General features: G+C 47.9%; 1 protein-coding gene across 1 annotated transcript in view; it reads right to left on the bottom strand.

Moving 5' to 3' along the window:
• SPEF1 (sperm flagellar 1) overlaps positions 1–26,217 on the bottom strand; it is a 40,312-nt gene continuing 14,095 nt past the window's right edge. The window contains exons 3-7 of the mRNA XM_082243817.1: positions 22,754–22,910; positions 17,233–17,275; positions 12,253–12,325; positions 10,820–10,925; positions 1–325 (exon numbers count right to left, since the gene is read on the bottom strand). Coding sequence (XP_082099943.1) covers positions 224–325; positions 10,820–10,925; positions 12,253–12,325; positions 17,233–17,275; positions 22,754–22,910 — 481 coding nt within the window. The 3' untranslated portion in view covers positions 1–223. The remainder of the gene's footprint in view (positions 326–10,819; positions 10,926–12,252; positions 12,326–17,232; positions 17,276–22,753; positions 22,911–26,217) is intronic.

Genomic DNA, 26,217 nt, shown 5'->3' with positions numbered 1-26,217 from the left:
CTGCATGGAGTCTACATTTTACACTTTTTGTGTTTTATGACAATGTTCAATCATTCAGATGTGTGATATTTGAATAATGAAGCGCATTTACACACACTTTACATCTCAGGATCATGGCGGTGTAAGAATTAAATAAAAAGCAAATATAAAAATAGTACAAAATATAAAACACAGGAAGCAGGGTATGGAGAATGCGGCTGTCGGCGGTCATACATGTAAAGCGTCATTTCTTCCCGGCCTCTTGCATGCGTCGGGTTAGGTCATCGATCCGGACGTTCTTCAGCTGGACGAGCTGCTCCAACCGCCGTAGCTTAGCCTGTAAAATCTGAAATAGGTTTTGGGTTATTTATTTAGCCAAAGAGCAATCTGAGAAAATGAGGTAACCCATAATAACTTATCAGCATTCAACTCCTCGTTATTGTATAGGGGCCCTGCCCTGAGGGTCCCTAGTCTAAATTTAGCATGGCTGGGCTGTAATCAGCCTGAGCTCCAACAGATAGTTCTGCTTTCTTCGGGTTTTCCTTTAGCTCAATGTTATTGATTGCTTCTGCCTGCTATTAGATAGTTTCCCTGGCAAGAGTATATGAGGATCCACTAACCTAAACTATGTCTCCCTTTATGTCTCCCTGGCCAACTACAAGGCGGTTTATTGCCAGTGGTAGAGGAGGGATAAATATTTGGGAGTGACCCCTAGAAGCACTTTTGCTTCCCAGGCTTCACCTGGAGAGAAGGCGTATATAGCTGTTCCCTGACCTTCTAGGCCTGCTAACTGAGTTTGGAGAAGGAAGGCCCGAGTCTCCCTTTATGTCTCCCTGGCCAACTACTAGGCAGTTTATTGCCAGTGGTAGAGGAGGGGATAACGGAATTTTTGTAAAATCTTACCTGTAAAATTCCTTTCTCTGAGTCCTCCGACAGTCGCCGCCTCTTCATATTCGTCACATATGGGGGTATTAGACTTTGCTCCGAAGGAGTAGCTAGGCAACAGAATATGTTAACATTAAAGCTTTTAACATATCCCACCCTCAAGGGGTGGTCCCCTCAGTCAATACCCTCCTACTTCCTGCAACCATATCTCAGTTTTAGTGGAATAGCAGTAGAGTATACAACCAAACCCCAAAAGAGGGGCGGGGGCGGCGACTGTCGGAGGACTCAGAGAAAGGAATTTTACAGGTAAGATTTTACAAAAATTCCGTTTTCTCTTACGTCCTCCGACAGTCGCCGCCTCTTCATATTCGTCACATATGGGGACGTCCCAAAGCAGTGCAAACATGAGGGGTGGGAAACGCACCCGCGCCGAAAAGGCAACGCAGTCTCCGCATCAAAGAAAGGAACCTTACCAAAGGAAGGAAACCAGCTGGGCAACAGAAAAAAACAAGTGCTCAACAGGAGCAACAACCCAGGAAAAGACAAAAAACCAGGGGATATAAAACTTATCCCAACAGCCAGAGATCCCCAACAAGGGACCCTAGGGAATTGCCGCACTAAGAACCTTGCGGCCAAAGGAAGCATCCGCCGATGCCTGAACATCTACTTTGTAGAATCTTGTGAACGTGTGTACGGTCGACCAGGTCGCCGCCTTACACACCTGGGCTACAGAAGCCCCATGACGACAGGCCCAAGACGTACTCAAAGATCTAGTAGAGTGCGCCTTCACAGGCACAGGGGGAACCTTCCCCTGCAAAGCATAGGCCTGTTCAATGGTCTGCCTGATCCATTTGGCGATGGTAGAGGCCGAAGCCGCCATGCCCTTCCGAGGACCCTCTGGAAGAACAAACAAGGAGTCCGTCTTTCGAAAAGACTCAGTCGATTTAAGGTAAACCCTTATCGCCCGAACAACATCCAGAGAATGCAATCTCACCTCCTTTGGATGTTTAGGCTTCGCGCACAGCGAAGGTAAGACAATATCCTCATTAAGATGGAATTCCGAAACTCGTTTCGGAAGAAAAGAAGGATTAGGTCGCAAGACCACCTTATCCAAATGAACAACCAGGTACGGAGACTTGCAGGACAAAGCAGCCAGCTCCGACACTCTGCGAGCCGAAGTGATCGCCACCAAAAAGGCGACCTTTTTGGACAACATAGACAACGAGATCTCCCTGATCTGTTCAAAAGGAGCACGTTGCAACACAGACAGAACGAGATTCAAGTCCCAAGGGGGCAAAGGATCCCTCCTAGGAGGAACCAGATGCCGCACACCCTGAACAAAAGTGCCAACCAAGGAGTTGGAAGCCACGGGACGTTGAAACAGAACGGCCAGTGCAGACACCTGACCCTTTATCGTAGCCAGCGCCAAACGCTGATCAACACCCGTTTGAAGGAAAGATAGCACACGGGAAACCGAGTACGTGCGGGGTGAAAACCCCCTGGACTCACACCAGGCAAAATAGGCCTTCCAAGTACGGCAATAAACCTTCCCCGAGGAAGACTTCCTCGCGTTGATCAAAGTATGAACGACCTCTGGAGAGAGACCCCTCTCCTTCAGGACCTCGGTCTCAACAGCCAGGCCGTCAAAGCCAGCGACTGTAAAGCAGGATGGTATATCGGTCCTTGAGACAGTAGATCGTCTCGAAGAGGCAGACGCCACGGGGCGTCGACCGCCAGATTCACAAGGTCTGCGTACCAGGACCGGCGAGGCCAGTCCGGTGCCACAAGAATCACCGTGCTGCGTTCCGAGTGTAACCTGAGAAGGAACCTGGACAGCAACTGAATCGGTGGAAACGCGTACATCAGCCTGTACTGATGCCACGGGGCCACTAACGCGTCCGACGCGTCTGCCCGAGGGTCGCGCGTCCTTGCCACGAACCTTTTCACCTTGTTGTTGAGACGAGACGCGAACAGGTCCACATCTGGAAGACCCCACTTCGCGCACAACATCTGGAAGACAGCCGGGTGGAGAGACCATTCCCCCTGATCCAGGGTCTGGCGACTCAGATAGTCCGCCTGCCAGTTCTCCACCCCCGGAATGTGAACCGCCGTTATCGCCGGGACATGAGTCTCAGCCCAAGACAGAATGTCGGCCACTTCTCGAGCCGCTCGGGCACTCCTGGTGCCCCCTTGGTGGTTGATGTAGGCCACCGCCGTGGCATTGTCCGTCTGCACCCGAACCGGGCAGCCCTGCAGCCGGTCCGTCCAGCGAAGAAGACAGAGACTTATCGCACGCAATTCCAGAATGTTGATCGGAAGGGAAGACTCCCCCTCCGACCAAGTTCCCTGGGCGGATAGAACGCCCAGAACACCACCCCAGCCCGACAGGCTGGCATCCGTGGTGATCACCGTCCACGAGACAGGACGAAACGACTTGCCCCCGGACACCATCGGGGACTGGAGCCACCACAGAAGGTTTCTTCTGGTGCGATGACTCAACGAGATTTGAATATCCAGAGATTGAGGTCGCCCGTCCCACCTGGACAGGATCTCCGCTTGGAGACCCCGCGTGTGAAACTGGGCGAAGGGAATCGCCTCGAAGGCCGAGACCATCAATCCCAGACATCTCATGCACGTCCGCAGAGACGAGTGCGGAACGTCCCTGAGGGACCTGACTTCCTCCTGAAGAGTTCTGAGTTTGTCTTCCGGCAGGAAGACCTTCGCCTGCACCGAGTCCAGAATCATTCCCAGGTAGGGAAGACGAACCGACGGACTCAGTGTCGACTTTGGAAAATTTATCGTCCAACCAAACTCCTGCAGAGTTTGCATCGTGGCAGACAGGTCCTTCTCCAGACCCTGGCTGGTCGCAGACCGAACCAGAATGTCGTCCAGATACCCCAGGACAGAAATGCCCTGGGCCCTCAATAATGCCAGAACCGGTGCAAGCACCTTGGTGAAGACCCGCGGAGCCGAGGCGAGACCAAAAGGCAACGCCACGAACTGGTAGTGATCCTCCGCAATGGCAAATCGAAGGAACCTCTGGTGACCCTCGAAAATGGGGATGTGAAGATACGCATCCTTCAAATCGATGGAGGCCATGAATTCCCCCGGAACCAGGGCAGCCACCACCGACCGCAGGGATTCCATGCGGAACTTGCGAACCCGCACAGAGCGGTTCAGAGCCTTCAAGTCCAGAATTGGACGAACCTTGCCCTCCTTTCTGGGCACGGTGAACAGATTGGAATAAAACCCCGAAATCTGTCCCGATGAGGCACCGGAACCACCACTCCCTGAGCCCTCAGGTCCCGCACCGCCAGGTGCAGGTCCCGCAAACGCTCTGGAGACAGTTGAAGATTTGAGGGAAAAAATCTGCTCTCCGGCCGAGAGAGAAACTCGATCTTGTAACCAGATCGAACAATCTCCTGAACCCATCTGTCCCGCACACGGGCCAACCAGGGTTGAAGAAAACCGAGCAAGCGTCCCCCCACCCCAAAACTGGGTGAGGGCGCCCCTTCAGGCCGAACTGTTATGGGCTGCAGATCCGGATTGGCCGGACTTCTGTTTCCCAGACCAGGGCTTCTTCTGAGAGCCTCGACCTTTGAACGGCTTGCCCTTGTAGTGCGGCCGAAAGGCACGAAAGGACCCCTGAGGGGGCCGAAAATTAGCATGCTTCTTCCCAGAAGCCCCCTTAGCCTTGGGGAAATGGGGCAAGAGAGTGCTCTTACCCCCGGTGATCCCCTTAATCAACACATCCAAGGACTCCCCAAAAAGGCGAGACCCATCATAAGGCAGATTGGCTAAGGTCTTACGTGAAGATTGGTCCACCGACCAACATTTTAACCAAACCAGGCGGCGAGACAACACCGCCACGCTGTGCACACGTGCAGCCAATGGAACCAGGTCCAGGTCCGCATCACACAGATACATGACACCCTGGTGGATTTGATCCACCATATCCAGGGTCGCCGGCGAGGCCGAGTCGGCCACTAGGACGCGCCTAAGCATCTGCATCCAACTTGCGATCGCCTGGGCCGCCATGAGAGAAGCAAACAGAGCTTTAAGCATAGAACCCGTAACAGAATAAGTATGACGGGCAAGAGACTCCAATCTCCTATCCGTGGCATCATGGAACACAGGGGAATCCTCTGCAGGAATCGCAGTGGTCTTGTTTAAAACCGCAATTGCGTGATCCACTGGGGGAGGCACACACCACCTTTCATCAGTGGAAGGCGAGAAAGGATAACGCAGCTTGAACCTACTTGGTACAGCAAAAGGTTTGCGCAGATTGCGCCATTGTTCCTTAACAGCGCGCTGAAAATCATCATTGCAGGGAAAAACCTGCGGCGTCCTGCGTTTTCTCTGCGTCCCATAGGCCGCCAAGGCAGCGGGGGGACACACTTCATCCTGCAAACGCAGTGTTTGCTTTATGGAAGCAATCAATTCATCCATGATTGCAAGCTCTTCAGGCGAGCCAGGGGGAGAATTATCAACCCCCTCAACTTCAGCCTCCACCTCGGACCCCACTAGATCTAGGGAGGAGCGGGACCCCGATAAGGAGGCCCCCGCCATAACAACCCCATCACCTTCACCCTCAGAATCAGAGGAAAGAGCAATTCTGGGTCTTTTAGTAGATTGAGCAGCCACCAGCATCTGCACCTGAGCAGCAAGGCCAGCCACAATAGTGGCTAAATCCCCCCCTGGGGGGGAAACAGCGGTCCCCTGGCTTTCCACCAAGGCGGTAGGAAATTTGCCCTCCTGAGAATCCATTGCCCCTGTAATGCCAGACAATAAAGGGTTAACTGCCCCTTTAAGCAAGCGCGGCAAGCGCAGCCCACCGCACCACACTCAAGCACAATGAGACCCCCACAGGGAATATGCAAACTGAACACAGGCAATGGATAGCAAGAACAGAAGGATAAAACCTGAGGAGACCCTCGCCGCTGCTGCTGCCTCGATCGGTGTTCCTGGAAAGAGGAAGTGATGCTGCCAGGGCGCTCTATGAAAGCCTATGGAGGCTACAAGAAAATGGCCGCCATGCATGTAAAACATGCGGCCGGAGCGAGTGTAGGCAAAATGGCGCCGTTTGGCGCCGAAACCGCCGCTCCACAGTGCGGTAATGCACACGTGACATCCCTGTATAGGAATACATGTCAGATCGCCGCAGCGATCGCTGTATATGCCCAAACATGCCAAAAAAACATGCCCCACAGCACACAGCTTCTCACACTGACCAGGCTGACACACACAGTGTCACACAGCTCCCCCCCCCCCCCCTTGCAGCCCACAGCATGCAGCCGAGAGATAGGGAGACAAGCAGTGTGAATAGAGGCAGGTTACACAGTCCCAGACTGACACCCCCCCAGACAGACAGGTCCCCACATAGATACACTTACCTCTCAATGGCGTGGGGGACCCGCACAGGCGAACAAGCCGCTGCACATGAGGCAGGGAGAGTCGCAATGCAAGACGCACAAAATGGGGGTTAAGAAACCGCACAGCGTCCAGTGAGGTAGCCACCTCACCAATCATCCCTGCACCGAACAGGGATGGGTCGTTCACTGTGCCAGGAGCGTTACCTGGCTGAACGCTCGATGGCAGGCTGGGAAGCCACTGACCCACGACCTGCGACCAGGGGGATCAGCCCGAGACCCAGCCCGCATGATCCTCTTCATCAGAAGAACTAACTAACGCTGACAAAAATAACAGCTAAGTAAAGGTAGAGAGAAAACTCAAACAAAATTTCAAAAAGAAGAAAGAGTCTGGGGCAGAAAGCCCCAGCACAGGAAAAGCCAGCCACTCCTGACAAGCTAGACATTAAAACTGAGATATGGTTGCAGGAAGTAGGAGGGTATTGACTGAGGGGACCACCCCTTGAGGGTGGGATATGTTAAAAGCTTTAATGTTAACATATTCTGTTGCCTAGCTACTCCTTCGGAGCAAAGTCTAATACCCCCATATGTGACGAATATGAAGAGGCGGCGACTGTCGGAGGACGTAAGAGAAAAATATTTGGGAGTGACCCCTAGAAGCACTTTTGCTTCCTAGGCTTCACCTGGAGAGAAAGTGTGTATAGCTGTTCCCTGACATCTTAGGCCTGCTGACTGAGCTTGGAGAAGGAAGGCCTGAGTCTCCCTTTATGTCTCCCTGGCCAATTACTAGGCGGTTTATTGCCAGTGGTAGAGGAGGGGATAAATATTTGGGAGTGACCCCTAGAAGCACCTTTGCTTCCCAGGCTTCACCTGGAGAGAAGGTGTATATAGCTGTTCCCTGACCTTCTAGGCCTGCTGACTGAGCTTGGAGATGGAAGGCCCGTGTCTCCCTTTATGTCTCCCTGGCCAACTACTCGGCAGTTTATTGCCAGTGGTAGAGGATGGGATAAATATTTGGGAGTGACCCCTAGAAGCTCTTTTGCTTCCTAGGCTTCACCTGGAGAGAAAGTGTGTATAGCTGTTCCCTGACATCTTAGGCCTGCTGACTGAGCTTGGAGAAGGAAGGCCCGAGTCTCCCTTTATGTGTCCCTGGCCAACTACTAGGCAGTTTATTGCCAGTGGTAGAGGAGGGGATAAATATTTGGGAGTGACCCCTAGAAGCTCTTTTGCTTCCCAGGCTTCACCTGGAGAGAAAGTGTGTATAGCTGTTCCCTGACCTTCTAGGCCTGCTGACTGAGCTTGGAGAAGGAAGGCCCGAGTCTCCCTTTAGGTCTCCCTGGCCAACTACTAGGCAGTTTATTGCCAGTGGTAGAGGAGGGGATAAATATTTGGGAGTGACCCCTAGAAGCTCTTTTGCTTCCTAGGCTTCACCTGGAGTGAATGTGTGTATAGCTGTTCCCTGACCTCTTAGGCCTGCTGAAGTTGGAGAAGGAAGGCCCGAGTCTCCCTTTATGTCTCCCTGGCCAACTACTACCCTGTTTCCCCGAAAGTAAGACATCCCCTGAAAATAAGACCTACTTACAGTTTTGCCTCTCGCTGAAATATAAGGCATCACCCCGAAAATAAGACCTCCCCGATAATAAGGCCTCCCCCGAACATAAGGCCCCCCGTAACTCTGGACCGTAGCGGCGGGCACTGCCGCGCAGCTCACTGTTGGCCGCAGTGCAGCCAGAGCAGACAGGAAGTGCGAGGTCTCTTTTAATCAGAGAGCCCGCGCCGCCGCCAGGACAAGCTGCCGCCTGCTGCTCACTCTGCCCTGACGGAGTCTGGCTGACTCACAATTAGACAGTGAGTCGCGCGGGGCAGGAGTCGGGCACATTGTGTGGACACACAGGGGTGACTGAGGTAGGGGGGAAATGTCTGATAAAGGGGTGGGGTGGATGTCTGGTGAAGGTGTCCACTGGCACAGGGGTGGGGGGAGTGGGATCACTTAAAATGACACAGGAGGATCAGAGGGGGCAATCAAAATGACACAGAAGGATCAGAAGGGGGGGGGGGAATCAAAATGACACAGGAGGATATAATTTTCTGGTTTGTGATGACAACTACTACCGTACCGTATACAGGTAATAAATTTCCTTTTTTTTTGTTCAACAATAAATGTGTACCGTATTCTTTTTCATGGAAAAATAAAACATCCCCTGAAAACAAGTCCTAGCACATCTTTGGGAGCAAAAATTATTATAAGACACTGTCTTATTTTCGGGGAAACAGGGTAGGTGGTTTATTGCCAGTGGTAGAGGAGGGGATAAATATTTGGGAGTGACCCCTAGAAGCTCTTTTGCTTCCCAGGCTTCATCTGGGGAGAAGGTGTGTATAGCTGTTCCCTGACCTGCCAGGCCTGCTGACTGAGCTTGGAGAAGGAAGGTTCGAGAGGCTTGCACTGCCTTGCTGGAGGGTATATCCAGGAGGAGTAAAGCCGAGACCTAGACTGGAGCACCAGGATTGAAACTTCATCTGCTGAAGAGTGTCCTGGAGAAACTGGGTGGAAGCTACCACCGGTGGGCATTGCAGGAAGTTCCAGGGGCTCTTCTGAGAAGATTGTGTAGGGGGGGGGGAGTTCAGACTATGTACAACTAATTAATATGGGGGATTAAAAGGGGGAGTGTGTCACTCAGGTCTATTTTTTACCATATCAGTTGTAGTAGGAGTCTGTAGGGACAGTGGCATAGCGTGGGGGGTGCAGGGGGGGCCGGCCGCACCAGGCGCAACATCTGGGGGGGGCGCATCTGCAGTGTCACTCTCTCTGCCTGACTTTGACATACACAGTTCACACACTGTCTGCGGCTGCCTCCATCTTTAGGCTGGGAGATGTCCAGCGCGGCTGCCCTATGGCTGAAAATGGCGGGTCGGGCGGGGCTGGACTGTGCCTCACCTGTCCATTGGTGTAGGGTGGGGTGGTGTTGCAAGCCAAGCCCCGCCTATGCCGCCTCTCCTCACTGCTCAGTCAGTTTAGCAGCGAGTGAGTCAGCAGCCTGGCGCTGGTCTGTCTGCATTGAAAGGGGGCGCGATGATCTCTCTCCATTGAAGGGGGGCATGCTGGTCATTCTGCATTGAAAGGGGGCACGCTGGTCACTCTGCATTGAAAGGGGGCACGCTGATCACTCTGCATTGAAAGGGGGCACGCTGGTCACTCTGCATTGAAAGGGGGCACGCTGGTCATTCTGCATTGAAAGGGGGCACGCTGGTCATTCTGCTTCGAAAGGGGGCACACTGGTCTCTCTGCATTGAAAGGGGGCACACTGGTCTCTCTGCATTGAAAGGGGGCACGCTGGTCATTCTGCATTGAAAGGGGGCACGCTGGTCATTCTGCATTGAAAGGGGGCACGCTGGTCATTCTGCATTGAAGGGGGCACGCTGGTCTCTCTGCATTGAAAGGGGTCACGCTGGTCATTCTGCATTGAAAGGGGGCACGCTGGTCATTCAAACTTGTATTTAGATGCATTTTACTTTAATTACATCAGTATTTTCAACAATACATGTGCTTAGGGGGTAAGGGTTTCTTTAACTAAACTAGTGGAAGAGACTCGAGTGCTAAAATCCCGAGAGTTAGGGGGCACAAATTACTTGCCCTGCCCTGGGTGCTGACAACCCACGCTACGCCACTGTGTAGGGAGAATGGCTTGTGGTGGACCTATCCTGGGATACACAATAGCCATTGGGAAAGGTTTTTTAAACTGCACAATAGTGTTATCAGAAGAAAAAAAAAAATTCTCAAATAGTGTTTTTTCTTAATTTCAATATTTCTTTTAGGCTTTATGTACACTAGCGTTTTTTTAAGCACCTAGAAGCTGTTATAAGCATTTAATTTTCATCTCCTAGAAGCTAATTAGTGTTATCCTACAGTAAGGTCCATAAATATTGGGACATCGACACAATTCTAACCTTTTTGGCTCTATACACCACCACAAGGGAATGGAATGGAATGATTGAAATGAAACAAACAAGATGTGCTTTAACTGCAGACTCAGCTTTAATTTGAGGGTATTTACATCCATATCAGGTGAACGGTGTAGGAGTTACAACAGTTTGTATATGTGCCTCCCACTTTTTAAGGGACCAAAAGTAATGGGACAATTGGCTGCTCAGCTGTTCCATGGCCAGGTGTGTGTTATTCCCTCATTATCCCATTTGCAAGGAGCAGATAAAAGGTCCAGAGTTCATTTCAAGTGTGCTATTTGCATTTGGAATCTGTTGCTATCAACTCTCAATATGAGATCCAAAGAGCTGTCACTATCAGTGAAGCAAGCCATCATTAGGCTGAAAAAACAAAACAAACCCATCAGAGAGATAGCACAAACATTAGGTGTGGCCAAAACTGTTTGGAACATCCTTAAAAAGAAAGAACGCACCGGTGAGCTCAGCAACACCAAAAGACCCGGAAGACCACGGAAAACAACTGTGGTGGGTGACCGTATGGTACCTTCTCTGGTGGGAGAGGGAGTGCGTTCCGCCTTTGAGTCACTCTTTTTTGCAAGGTTTATGATAAAAAATGTGGCAAAGAGGATGATGGAAATTGTTCTTACCTGGATGTTTTCCTGTGCTTCTAGCAGTGCCTGCTCCTTTTCTGCCAGCTGTATGCGGAGACTGGTGTCGGCATTGGCTCCGTGAGCATATCCCTGATGCTGCTTGCTGGGAACACAGGAAACAAAGGGTGGAAATATAAATTGGGGCAGCTGTGGCATTACCTGAAAGGGTGGGGCAAGGGACAATATAAGTAATATCATAAAAGCAAAACTCAACATCCTATGTGAGGTTGTGGGGGTTTCTTGACACATACAGAGCTCACCTCAAAGACCATGTGCAACCAGCTAAATCCAAGCTCTCTTCTGTGTGCAGATCCTGGGACCTTTCACCCCTCTCCTCTGTGTACAGTTCCTGGGCAGGGCCGATGCTACCAGTAAGGCGACCTAGGCAGCCGCGCAGGGCGCAACTTAGCAGGGGGCGCCTGACCCGAGGTAAGCGACTTACCGTAAGTCACTGAAGGGGTTTTAACCAGTGGCAGCCAGCCCGTCCGTTAGTGGGGTAGGGGCGCCGCCCTCCCATCCATGCGTCCGGCCCCCTAATCTACATGCAGGGTGCCGAATACATGGATTCCAATGAGGGTTTTTTTTTTTTAAGCAGGTGATTAGATCTAGAGGCTCTAATAGGCTTCGAAAAAGGGTGGGCTTGGGGTGCGAAGCACTGCGCCCCGAGCCCACCCAGTTGTGTGACAATAGCGAATGAATATTTGCTATTGCCACACTGATTATCCTCCCGGGCCAATCAGGTAGTGGGTCCTGAGACCTGTTTCCTAATTGACCAAAGGAGAAGCAATCCTATTTGCGGAGGAGGAGGGAGGAGATGGCCGCCTAGAGGGGACATGGAGGAGACCGAGGGGGAAGCCGTCGCTGTCCGGAGGTACAAGGTAAGTGAACTGGCGCCCGCGGGGGAGGATATGGTGTGGATTGGACTCTGGAGTGACAGGGGGCCAGGTCTGCACCAGCCGCCACTGGTTATAACCCCTTCAGCAACTTGGGATGGGGGTGGGAGAGCATATCGGGGGGGGGGGGGGCGCAATTTTTATTTTGCCAAGGGCGGCAAAAATCCTTGCACCGGCCCTATTCCTGGGATTCCCTTACACCACTCTTTTGCATGCAGGTCTTGGGACGGACTCCTTACCCCTCTTCCCTGTATGTAGGTCTTAGACCCTCTCATCCTCTCCTCTGTTTGCAGTTCTTGGATAGGGAGGAGCTTGTGGTTTGGTCTGAACACAGGTTTGGACCAAACTTTGCTTGTTCAGGCATTTGTCCCATCAACAGCTGTCAATGGAGTCAATAGCAACCAGTAAAGTCACCTAGCCCAATTCATATATTGTCCATGTAAACAAAGATAGCTAGAACAGAGGAGTGAGTGGACTCACGACCTGCGCATAGAACAGAGGGGTGAGAGGACCCATACATAAAATATGGAAACTCACCTGCCATGTTCACCCTTTGGAGCTGCTCGTGGGCTGTTCTCCACACCATTACTCTTCTGCTTTGTAGAGTAACCTGAGACAGGGATGCAAATTAAAATAAAATTCATTAGTAATAAACATAGGACAGAAATCCACAGTGCCTACAAGCTACTGACAGCACCTTGAACTCCAGAAACAATCCTGAGTTTTGAAAATTGGCATAATTTTATTTTTATTTTTTTGCACCGAGAAACCTGTGTAGAAGGTCTCCCGCTGAGCTGTGACACTTACCTACAACTCTTATCTACATTCACTTCTCTAGTAATGTGATGTTTGATTTCCAATAAAATTCTTCTAAAACATCCCACACTGTATCTGCTTTACATGAAAATGACAGAGGTGTGAATGTGATCTGGAGCTGATCCTCCCTCTCCCAAACCCTAATGCCTCGTACACACGCATCGATAGTTGGCCGTGAATTTTCGGCCAATGTCCGATCGGCCGATTATCGGCTAGTTAGTATGATGCTTTCCACAACCGACTCCGACTTTTCGGCCAAAAAAAAAAATGGTGTGCAGGCTATAAAATTTTTGTTGGCCGTCAACACAACGGCCGATTTTCCGTCAGTCAGTACAGATTTCGGCAGACAAAAATCTGATGAGCAAGACTGGGCATGCTCAGAGAAGAAAAAACACACGGAAAGTCAACCATCACATGACATCACTTCTGAAGTTGATTTTTGTTGGCCGAGAAAATTCGTGTGCAGTCTAGAGCACATTCCAACCAACACAACAACACTGGACAAAAGACGGCCGATCGGTCTGCCGATAATCGTTGCGTGTGTACGAGGCATAAGGCTCCATTCACACTTGGAATTTCCAGAACACACAAAAAAGTGAACAAAAAAATGGTTTTGACATGCATTTCATTTGTGGTGCCCTTATTTGTCAATGGTACTCCAAGCGTGGGTAGTGGGCATGCATTTTCAGCGCGTTTGACGTGCGCCAACCGGTGTGGTGAAAAAACACACCGTGCTCCACCCAAAAATAGGTTTTGAATCTTCTTTGGGGCATTTTTTCACCCATAGGGCAGTCCATCTTACGTCCAATTTTAATCCTAACCCTTAAACTCTTCAACCCTGACCCTAATATTTCTTGATAATCAGCTGGTCCTCATGTAGCTCCCTGGAAGTGTACTGGGTGTGTAGTTCCTGAAGCCAGAGGAACCTCAATTTTCTCTTCCAGCTGTATTACCAATCAAATTCTAAGTTTCAAAGCATGCGTGAATCTGTTGGCTGTGAGAAACTTCTTTTTACTCAGTTAGAAAGAGAGTGTTTGAAAGCAAACTACTTCTGCTTCTAATGTTCTGTATGGAATATATATTTGTTAAATGAAGGTTTTGAATAGTAAGTAAAAAAAAATGAGCGTAAATACACAAAACTGAAGCAAGACAATATTTCTTTAAAAATAAAACCAGTCTACTGAAAGGCCTGCCAACTCATGCACCTGGCACAAAGAGTGCAGGTTCTTCAGAGCTTGTGCTGAAGTCAAGAGCGGGGTCTGTGGCCCTCTGCTTTTTTTTCCTATCCCCATGGTGGGACTCTTTCTTTTGGAGAGTGCTCACCACTAGACTGGCTTTGGCTGGTCTCTAAGTAATAGGTTCTCTTGGTTTTGGCCAAGTGGACAATAGTACCCTGCCATTTGGCTAAAATTAATGTCCGGAATACACGATTAGAATATCGCCCGATCATTCGACCGCCGACTTATGAAAAAGTGTTCGTTGGTCGAAAACGTTGCCAACATACACACACCGAATATCGCCCGACCGTTGACCGCTGACCATTGAAACAGTGTTCAGCGTGATGATGTTCTACAGATTTCAAATGAACGACCTTAACACCAATGTATAGAATATCGTTCATTCACAAACGAGACAACAGAATTTTTCGTTTTTTTCAAACTGTATTTTCCGTTCACAATATCGGTCATTGATGGCTGGGCATTAACGAGTTGAATATCGGCCATTCGTTCGCTGAACGGAAATTTTCAGACGATTTTCTTATGGTGTATTCTGGCCATAGGTGTAGTATCTGTTCTGATCAGTTTTTGGGAACAGAACGCGTCCTTTGAGCATGGTTAGGGGTAGGGTTGGGAGCTGGTTAGTACGAAGGTGAGTACTGTGGGATGGCTCCTTTGCTCCTGGTTTGATTTTCTCATGTTGCACCAGGCTTGTCCCCGGTTGTAGGCCCTCCATAGGTGCTAGTGCCTTTCTGATAGGAATGGGGCTGCAGTTGACTGGCCAGGGGTTGGGAAGGCAGAATGCCTGCAATGTCAGTTCTCTCATGGAAGTGGTGATCCAGGGGTGCTCTTAGTATCACTATAGGTTTGTGACCCCACTGTGAGAAAAATAATTAGGACACAATATCCCAGCTCTTTTTCTGCACTGAACCTCTAGGTCTTTTAGCCAAGACCAGGGCAATTTCTGCTACCAGGCCACACCGTCTAGCCATTATCTTGCACATTGGCACTTTATTTTTTTTCCTCACTGTATGTCATTGCATTGATTTTTTTTTTAGCCTTTTTTTCTCAGGATTGTAGGGTGTAGGTCCATCCTGAAGTCTATGGGGAGGATATGTGGCCCTTAGGTTCCTTCCTCCTCTGCCTTGGGGGGTCTCTCATCAGGGGAGCCCCTATCCTAGTACTCAGTGGTCAGCTTTGGCTGATCACAAGGAAAGGAGGATGCTAAGCCTTTTGGCTAGGTGGATCAGAGTGTGCCTTGCTCCTATCAAGGGTCTTGTGCCCCAGGGGTCAGGGAAGGGTCCTTCCTCTTTGGGAGGAGACCATATGACACACCCTAGTACACTTTTTTGGTTTGTTTTTGTACACAGCACCTTGGGCTCAGAAAAAAAAAGAGAACCTTGTCCCTTTCTTGTGCCCCGGGGAGTCCAGGGAATATGGAGGATCATATCACAAAGCAGGCACACACACGGAGGATATGCGAAGGCTTACTGTTGGCCCGGTGTCCATTTGTAACCCCCTTCCTAATATAGGACGGTGATGTTTTGGAGTGCTACCTGCCCTGGGCTGCTTATATACTGTGTATAGGCCCAATATACCTGGCATCTCTAGGAGGAACAAGGACTGTTCCCCTTTCCCCTCTTGACCTCTGATAGACTAGAAGTGTTACGTACTTGACATTCACTATATGCTGCTTCTAGAGCCTATGACATATAGGACCTTTTAGTCATCCTACTACTGTGATGCCCTTAACGGGTTTGATCATATGCTATCCACAGAGATATATTGAGTAGCCAATCAGGCCTGGAATATGGAGATGGATACATATCCACATATGCTGTGATAGTGAAACTTCTGGTCACTGGTGTCAATTGGGGAATTATATTTACATTGTTTCTATTTCTTTGTGGACATTTTGCTGCGTGCTGCTGTTGCCTGCTACCTCCTGAGTCACACTGGAAATATCGGTCTATCTTGGTCTCTCTGGCCCTGAGGAAGCCTTGTGCGAAACACGTCGGCTTGCTGGGGACTTTCCTTGACCGTGCTCCATCTGAGACCCTTACACTATCCATCTATACAGGCTACCAGCTCTCCCTTGTTGGGAAGTATTTCTACATTGTGACCTGATTTATCTTTTTATTTTAATTATTTTCAACATGCGCATTTTTGCTCATGTACATTTTTAAAGTTGTACAATAAAATTATCTTTTAATATACATTCTTTTTGTAGTTGCGATCTTTCTCCTCCCGTTGGTCCGTAAAGCCCCATCTTCTTTCTTCTCTTATTTTTTGCACATATCACTTTTGTGATTATATTTTTCATGTTGTGATTTGCGCTAAATTTTTTGTTCACAGGGCTTTGTTCTTGAGCCCGCGCTGCAAGCTTTAAATTAAAAGTTGCTGCAATCATTCAAGGTTTGGACATCTACAGCTTTAAAGGTCTGCACTCAATCGCTCAGCAGCCTCTTATTTCTATATCTTCATCCTAATGAGAGAGTCATTAAGTCTGGGGATTTCAATTAAAGTCGTGATGACAGATATTGATTTTTTTATTTTCCCTTTAAAAATCATGAATGTACCGTATGAATGTCTGGCTTCCAGCAGAAGGAGAAGGAAGCAACTAATTATCTGACATCTGTCAATTCCAGATACAATATACAGAGCTGATATATCTACCGTAATAAATAGGAGTCATTATTCCGGGGTCAAACAGTGCCCACACACACATTTCAATCCAATTAGTCGTTAATCCAGTCTACTTTTAATTTTATTACCATTTTAACTGTTTTCAATTGTGTTTTTTGTTTTAAAGGGGAATCAAAGAGTATGATTTGGAGGGGCTGGACAATCTTGGTTGCTTTTTAATGTGGCTGCAAACATTTTGACTTGACCCTTTTAGGGCATGCCAAAAAATATTGATTAAATGACCATTTTAATGACAAACAATAATATTAAAATAATGAATAATTAAAAGACAATTGGCACTGTTTTTATGAAATTGAAAAAAAAAATCAGCTGAAAAGAAATAAATATTTTAAGTAAAATAGGTGCGTGTGTGAGAGATATATCACTCATATGAAAGATCTTTCTTAGGGAATTGTCAGCAGAAAAAGTACGAAAATATTTTTTTGGGCTAATTTTCTGTAAACCAAATGATCTTCTTGAGTGGGTTTTATTATAGCATTATAATCCAGAAATTCTATACAATGCGCATTCCCATCTCCTGGACCACTTGAGAATTGAACTCTTCCCTGTTCTTCACTAGAGAAAATAAATTGACTGGAGTTAGGTTTTATTTTGTATCCCTGTGATTGGCCATGTGACTTCAGATCACATGACTAACCATGTACAGGAAACACATGGGTGAATGTTCCTGCACAGCTCTGCTCTGCCACGGCAAAGAGGACCAATCTCAGATGTGATCTATTCAACTGACCTAGAAAAGAGAGAGAGCTATGGGGGAAAGTGATGAATCAGATGTTACCTGGCTCTGTGTGATTGGTGGGTTGAGGCCGAGGACTCAGCTCCTGTGAGGGAGGAAGAACACGTCATGTCATTAAATAAAAATGCTGGAGAGGGATAGATGGATAGATAGATAGATAGATAGATAGATAGATAGATAGATAGATAGATAGATAGATAGATAGATAGATAGATAGATAGATAGATAGATAAAAGATAGATAGATAGATAGATAGATAGATAGATAGATAGATAGATAGATAGATAGATAGATAGATATGATCCATAGCACATTGTCTCTCTCCCTCTCTATCTCCTTCTCTTTCTTTCCTTCTCTGTCTGTCTTATTCTCTCTCTCTCTCTCTCTCATATCCTCCCTTAGAGTCGGTTCACACTATGGCGACACGACTTCGGGGGCGACTAGTGAAGTCGCCGTGCACCACGACTTCGGCGCGTCTTGCACGGACTTCACATAATGGAAGTCAATGCAAGTCGCTCCGACTTCGGTCAAAAGTAGTGCAGGAACCTTTTTCTAAGTCGGAGCGACTTGAGTCGCTCCTATTAGAACGGTTCCCATAGAACAGAATGGAGCACGACTTGTCAGGCGACCAAGTCACCTGACAAGTTGCGGTAGTGTGAACCGGCAGTTACAGTACTTCTCTCTCTCTCTCTCACCTTCTCTCTTTCTCTCTCTCTCTCTCTCTCTCATATCCTCCCTTACAGTACTTCTCTCTCTCTCACCTTCTCTCTCTCTCTCTCTCATATCCTCCCTTACAGTACTTCTCTCTCTCTCACCTTCTCTCTCTCTCTCTCATATCCTCCCTTACAGTACTTCTCTCTCTCTCTCTCTCTCACACACCTTCTCTCTCTGTCCCTAACTCATTATCTCTCTCTCTCCCCCCCCCCCTTTTCTCTCTCCCCTTCCCTCTCTCTCTCTTATTCTCCCTTATCTCTCTCTCACCTTCTATATGTCCCTCTCTCATACTCTCTCCCTCTCCTTTTCTCCATCTCCTTCCCCCCCTCTCTCCTACCCTTCCTTACTTCACTTTCTCTCCCCCCCCCTCTCTCTCTCTTACCCTCTCTTTACTTCTGTCCCTCTCTCCTTCTCTCCCCTCTACTCTCTCTTCTTCTTTCTCTCCCTCTCTCTTATGCTCCCGTACTCCCCCCCCCCTTATCCCCCATTAATTCTCTCTCTCCCTCGCCTTCTCTTTCTTTCCTTCTCTCTCTGTACCTCTCTTGTTCTGTCTCTCTCCTTTCCCTCTCCTTACCTCTCTCCCTCTTATCCTCTTTTACTTCACTTTCTTCCCTTTCTCTCTCTTATCCTCCCCTACCTCTCTCTCTTTCTCTCCCCTTCCCTCTCTCTTTCTCTCCCTTTCCTTCTCTCTTTCTCTCTCTTTTCTCTATCGCCTTCTCTCTCTCTCTCCTTCAATCTCTTTCCCTCTCTTTCCCTTACCTTCATCTTCTCTCTTTCTCAGCACAGGTTATGGTGGGAATCCCTCGTAATAGGTGCAGCAGGTGTGCAGAACCAGGGACCCAACACAGAGCTCTCACCGATAGAGTTATCAGGTTCCCAGTGCCACCTTCCATGTTGCTTCTGGTTGGATTGTGGACAGTTCTTATTTGTGGGATCATATTATTAGCTTGTGATGATGAAGTTATCAATTACATTGTTCTCTGAGCACTACAGAATCACACCCCTCTATGTCCCTTCTCTCTTTCTCTCACCTTCTTCCTCTCTCTTTCTCCTTGTCTCATTCCCCCTCTTTCTCTCTATTCCCTCCTTCGCTCTCCCCTTCTCTCTCTTTCTCTCTCCTTCTCTCTTTCTTCTTTTTCTCTTTCTCACTCTCCTCTTTCTTTTTCTCTTCCTCTCCTCTCTCTTTCCCCCTTCTCTCTCCCCCTTCCCTCCCTCTCTCTCCTCCTCTCTCTCTTCCTCTCTTTCATTCTCTCTTTCTTCTTTTTCTCTCTCTTCTCTCCCTCTCTCTTTCCCCACCCCTGCTTCTCTCTCTCCCTCCCATTCCCTTTATTTGTATCTTTCTCTCTCTCTCTTATAGTTACATAGTTTGTGAGGTTGAAAAAAGTTCAACCTAATATGTGTGTGTGTTTGCTGTTAACCGTACATTGTATACCCCTGTATGTTGTGGTCTTTAAGGTGCCCATCTAATAGTTTTTTTGAAGCTATCAATGTTCCCTTCTGATACTACTGCTTGTGGAAGAGAATTCCACATCCTTACTGCTCTGACAGTAAAGAACCCCCTACGTATTGTAAGGTTAAACCGTTTTTACTCTAGTTTTAGTGAGTGGCCACGTGTCTTATTGTAACCCACACACATGATCAAGTGTTGTTTTCAACGACTTTATGCTTCATTTTCAATAAATTGTTCAAATTTTTATACTATCGTCTTACTTAGCCCATAAAGTCCCCAATACCCCCCCCCCCCCCCCGGCCTAAGGCACCAACTTTGTTCAAGACATTTTCCCAGGGATGTTGGCTACACTCATTACTAAGGCTTTTGGGATCTCCACATAGCCCTACGTGTCTTATTGTATTCCCTTTCTCTGAAAAGTTTGTTCCATATGCTAGGGTCGTGTCAGGAAAGAGCTCACCTGCTGGTGGCACTGTAGCTCCCAGATCCATACGCTGCAGTTCCAGTGTCCACCAGCGGGTGTCTCTCAGTAGTCAGAAGCGAACATCTTATGCAATCAGTCATCACCTGATGCTGGTTGCAGGAAGTATATTTAAACCCTGTGTATGCTTCTTCTCACTGCCTTGGTATTGTCTCCATGTGCGCCTGACCTGCATGCCTGTGTCCCTGTATCCTGATCCTGGACTCTGATCCTGACCCTGACCCTGCAGCCTGATTCCTTCCTTCCTGTTTGCTTACTCCGTCTCCTGCAACCCTCTCTCTGTTCTGTCTTGCTCCCAGCTCCCTCTGCTTGATCTCCCGTGTATGACCCCGGCTCTGTTACTATTACTATTCATTTATCCTGTTTTGTATATATTTGGTTTGAGCAGTTGTTTGCTGTGTGTCATTATTGTTTGGGTATCTGATTGGATTTACACAGTTATAGTTTTCTGGAGGTGCGTTTACATTTGTGTTATTCACTTATTTTTAAATAAATTATATTCTTTACACCTTAATTATGTCTAATGTTCTCTGTGTCAGTCCACACATTTCTGGTCACACCTGTTGCTGACAGGTCGCCAGTACAGTATTTGTACATTGATATCATATCCCCCCTCAATCGTCTTTTCTCCAGAGAGAATAGGTTCAGTGCTTGTAGTCTTTCCTCATAGCTGATGTCCTCCATTCCCCTAATTATTTTTGTTGCCCTTCTTTGGACTCTCTCCAGTTCCAGCACATCCTTCCTGAGGACCGGTGCCCAGAACTGGACGGAATACTCCAGATGTGGCCGGACCAGAGTCTTGTAGAGTGGGAGAATAATCTCTTTATTTCTGGAGGGAATCCCCTTTTTATACATCCCAGTATTCTGTTGGCTTTGCTTGCAGCGGCTTGGCATTGCATGCCACTGCCAAGCCTGTTGTCCACCAGTATCCCCCAGGTCCTTTTCCATCTTAGATTCACCCAGTGGTTCCCCCCCTAGTGAGTAGCTTGCTCTCGTGTTTCTGATGCCCAAGTGCATTACTTTACATTTTTCAACATTAAACCTCATCTGCCATGTAGTTGCCCACCCCATTATTTTGTTCAGGTCCGCTTGTAAGGTTTCCACATCCTGCATTGAAGATATTGGCATGCTTAGTTTAGTATCATCCGCAAATACTGAGATTGTACTAGATATCCCCTCCTCTAGGTCGTTTATGAATAAATTAAACAGGATTGCTCCCAGGATAGAACCTTGGGGGACCCCCACTTTGCACACCCGCCCAATCCGAGTACTCCCCATTTATCACCACCCTTTGGACTCTCCCCTGGAACCAGTTCTCTATCCAGGTACTCACCTTATGGTTCATACCTATGTATCTTAGTTTGTACAGTAAGCGTTTGTGGGGAACGGTGTCAAAAGCCTTTGTAAAGTCCAGGTACACCACATCCACAGGCTTCCCTTTATCTAGGTGGCAGCTCACTTCATCATAGAAGGTTAATAGATTGGTCTGGCAAGAACGATTTTTCATGAATCCATGCTGATTACTACTAATAATACCATTTTCATTACTATAGTCTTGTATATAGCCTATTAACATCCCCTCCAAAATCTTGCAGACTACTGATGTTAGGCTGACCGGCCTATAGTTACCCGGGATATATCTCGGCTCAGATTCCCTTTGTCGTCTTTTATGAGGCCAATGAGTTCTGGCCTCAATTTCTTACTATTTATATGCTTAAAGAATTTCTTGGGGTTTTTTTTTTACTCTCTTCCGCTATATGTCTGTCGTGTTCTATTTTAGCTGCCTTGATTTCACCTTTACATTTCTTAATACACTCTTTGTAATGCTTGAATGCTGCCAATGACCCCCCAGCCTTGTATTTTTTGAAGGCCTTTTCTTTAGTATTAACATGCATTTTTATGTTGGAGTTTAGCCACCCAGGGTTTAGTTTTGCTCTTTTAAATGTATTTCCCTTTGGAATTCACTGGCCAATCCCTTTGTTTAGTATGCTCTTGAAGCACTCCCATTTTTCCTCCGTGTTGCTTGTTCCCAGGGTTCTATCCCATTTGATATTTTCTAGCAAAGAGCGCAGTTTTGGGAAATTGGCTCTTTTGAAATTCAGTGTCCTCTCTCTCTCTATCCTCTCTCTTCCCCACCTCTACTTCTCTCTCCCCTGCCCCCCCCTCTCTTTCTCTCACCTTCTTCCTCTCTCTTTCACCTTGTTTCACTCTCCCTCTTTCTCTCAACCCCCTCTTTCGCTCTCACCTTCTCTCTCTTTTTCTGTCCTTCTCTCTCTCTTTCTTCTCTTTCACACTCTCCTCTCTTTTTCTCTTCCTCTCCTCTCTCCCCCCTTCCCTCTCTTTCTCTCTCCTCCTCTCTCTTCTCTTTCTCTCTTTCTTCTTTTTCCCTCTTTCTTTTCTCCCTCTTTCTTTCCCCATCCCTGCTTCTCTCTCTTCCCTTCCCACTCTTTTTATCTTTCTCTCTCTCTTTCTTACTCTCCCCCTCTCCTTTTTTCTCTCTGGCTCTCTCTTCTTCTCTCTCTCTCCTTCTCACTGGCTCTCTTTTCTCTCTCTATCCTTTTCTCTGGCTCTCTCATCTCTCTCTTTCCTTCTCTCTGACTATCTCTTTTTTCTCTCTATCCTCTCTTGCTCTCTCTTCTCTCTCTTTCCTTCTCACTGGCTCTCTCTTCTTCTCTCTCCGTTATAACAGGTTGGACATAATTCTAACTGCTGTCTCATTACAGAAGCCTGTCAGACAGACAAAGAGAAAGAGAGAGATTACGCCTAATTGTCACCAACCTAACTTCCTAGCAGTGCCATAGTAAAATACAAACAAAACATTACAACAATAGACTTAAAAACTTAATCACTGGAATGATGTTCTTCACTCCCCCATTGACAGGTACCCTTCAGTGCCAGCATTGCCCTGACAATGTTACCTCTGATGTGTCTCCAGCAGCGGAGATCTGTTTCTGCTTCTCCTCGATCTTCTGTCGCAGCGTGTTCAGTACTAGTTCCACCACTCCCGGTGAGCACTGTACAACCTTCCGGATCACATCATCCGGTACTGAGAAGTTCAGTTTACTCAGAACTTTCCTAATAAGAAAATAGAGATGAGTTATCGACAACTGTGATTCTAAAACACCCTCACTGATACCTGAGACTGAACCCCATAAGACACTCAGCCCCTGGCTTCTTCTACGTCCTGGATACTCAAGCATTGGGATCCCCAGACATAGTTCCCAGCTCTGTTCCTGAATATCTGGGAGCTTTAGGCTCACCACCTTTGTGTATTCCAGCTTCTCCTGTTACATTCTCCATAATTTTAAATAAATAAGAAGTCCAGCAGGGATGGTGGGAACCCCTCATAATGGGCACAGCAAATGCGCAGATCTGGAAATTCAGCATAGGGGTAGTATGAACCCCTCATAATGGGCACAGCAGGTGTACAGACCTGGGAACTCAGCACAGGGATGGTGGGAACTCCTCATAATGGACACAGCAGGTGTAGAGACTCGGGAACTCAGCACAGGGATGGTGGGAACCCCTCATAATGGGCACAGCAGGTGTACAGACTCGGGAACTCAGCACAGGGATGGTGAGAACCCCTTTTAATGGGCACAGCAGGTGTACAGACCCGGGACCTCAGCACAGGGATGGTGGGAACCCCTCATAATGGGCACAGCAGGTGTACAGACTCGGGAACTCAGCACAGGGATGGTGAGAACCCCTCATAATGGGCACAGCAGGTGTACAGACCCGGGATCTCAGCACAGGGATGGTGGGAACTCCTCATAATGGGCACAGCAGGTGTACAGACCCGGGAACTCAGCACAGGGATGGTGGGAACTCCTCATAATGGGCACAGCAGGTGTACAGACCCGGGAACTCAGCACAGGGATGGTGAGAACCCCTTATAATGGGCACAGCAGGTGTACAGACCCGGGACCTCAGCACAGGGATGGTGGGAACTCCTCATAATGGGCACAGCAAGTGTACAGACCCAGGAACTCAGCACAGAAATGGTGGGAACCCCTCATAATGGGCACAGCAGGTGTACAGACCCAGCAACTCAGCACAGGGATGGTGGGAACCTCTCATATGGGGCACAGAAGGCGCACAGACCCAGCAACTCAGCACAGGGATGGTAGGAACCACTCATATGGGGCACAGAAGGCGCACAGACCCAGCAACTCAGCACAGGGATGGTGGGAACCTCTCATATGGGGCACAGAAGGCGCACAGACCCAGCAACTCAGCACAGGGATGGTGGGAACCCCTCATAATGGGCACAGCGGGCGCACAGACCCAGGAAGTCAGCACAGGGATGGTGGGAATTAGTGATCAACCGATATAATTTTTTTAGTGCCGAGACCGATATTTTGGTCATCAGATATCAGTATCGGCCAATACTGGCCGATATTTTCAGACATTTAAAAAAATAATTTTATTTTTATTTTTCACAGGTACTACTGTGGAGGGACCTGGGGGTCTAAAAGACCCCAAACCCCTCTACATTTAAAAGCATTTAAAACGCCAAGTTTGGCTGTTTTGAATGCTCACATATTTTTTTATTTGCTGCCAAGTACCCGGAAGTGATGTCACCCGGAAGTGATGTCATGACATCACGTCCGGATTTTTGCATGGAGACCAGATTCAGAGCCGAATGCGGCTTTGATCGGGTCTTCGGCGGCCATGCAGGCTAGTTGGCCGTGCCGCGGGAGGTGGAGGGAGGGGGGAGACGTCCCCTCCCGCTCCTTGTAAAGACAGCAGAGCGGCTTCTCAGCCGCATCAGTTGTCATTACAAGACAGCCAACTGTCAGCTATGGACGTCGGTACCGGGGTGATGCCTCTAGCTGCAGGCATCACTCCGGTACAGCACTTTCCCGAAATATCGGCAATATCGGTAACCTCAGGGGCCGATTCCGATATATCGGGGAAAGTGCATATCGGCCCCTGATATATCTGCATTGCCGATAATTGGTCAATCCCTAGTGGGAAACACCTCATGATGGACACAGCAGGTGTACAGACCCGGGAACTCAGCACAGGGGTGGTGGGAACCCCTCATAATGGGCACAGCAGATGTGCAGACCCAGGAGCTCAGCACAGGAGTGGTGGAAACTCCTCATAATGAGCGCAGCAAGCGTGCAGACCCAGGTACTCAGTACAAGGATGGTGGGAACCCCTCATAATGGGCACAGCAAGTGTGCAGTTCTGGGAACTAAGCACAGAGAATGGTGGGAACCCCTTAATTTGGCACAGCAGGTGTACATACCCCAGAAACCAAGCATTGGGATGGTGGGAACCCCTCAAAATAGTCGCAGCAGGTGTGCAAAGCCAAAAACTCAGCACAGAGCTCTCACCAATAGAGTCCCTGAGAGAGTTATCAGGTTCCCAGTGCCACTTCCAGGTTGCTGCTGGTTGGATTGTGGACAGCTCTTATTTGTGGGACCATATTATTAGCTTGTGATGTTAAAGTTATCAATTACATTGTTCTCTGAGGATTACAGAACCACACCCCTCCTCTATGTGATGAACAACGGGAGAGGGGCGGGGTTATGTAATCCTGTCCCGTTTTTGTTGTCCTGCTACAGAATGGTGAGCAAGTGTTGTCATCCTATAATCTCCAGGGTAAAATAAAAAACACAATCTTGAAAAAAGAAAATTAATGCAGCCACAATATCTAGAACTGGGGAAGAATTTAGGGTAATTGGCGCTGCCTATATTAAAGGACTGAGGTGTAAACGATGATCAGTAAACTGATATATAAATACACCGTAGTGTATATATAAAAATATAGTGATCAATAAGTTGTCAGTGCAACAGATAAATATCTAAAAATATAAAAATATAAAATCAACATATAATATAATAAAATATAGTGACTAATAAATATCAATATCCCCGTGGTAAAGTGCAATCCAAGTGACAGAGTGAATATAAAAAATATAAATATAATCAAGCAGTGAATAAAATATAATATACAAATTGGAACAATGCTGATATAAACAAGATAAAGTGGCAGTGGCAAACAAAAGTGCAAAAAAAATGCACTAAAGGTATAGAAAGTGGTATAAGCACTCAGAAAAATGAAAGTGACAAAAATAGTGCAATAAGGTGCACAAAAGTGACTAATAAATATAATAAAGTGACTGGCTGGGAGAAAGTCTTAATAGCCAGTGATGCGATGGTGGTGTATAGATAACCAGGTTAGTCCATAACTGAATGGATGTACAGGTGACTTTGTGGGTAAATCTTGGGGTGGCCCCCGTGGTGGGTAACTGGTGAGGTGCTGGGTGACCCCTAAGGTAAATGTCCTACTAACCAGATATACCCACCCCACACAGGGGTATAGAGCGGGTATTTAGGTGCAAGCGAAGGTCGCTCCGTTGGCTCCTAT

The sequence above is a fragment of the Pelophylax lessonae genome (genome assembly GCF_965119305.1).
Source record: "Pelophylax lessonae genome assembly, chromosome: 1".
NCBI classification, from domain to species: domain Eukaryota; kingdom Metazoa; phylum Chordata; class Amphibia; order Anura; family Ranidae; genus Pelophylax; species Pelophylax lessonae.
The sequence above is the reverse complement of the archived record's forward strand: the minus strand, read 5'-3'. Positions and strand labels throughout refer to the sequence as shown.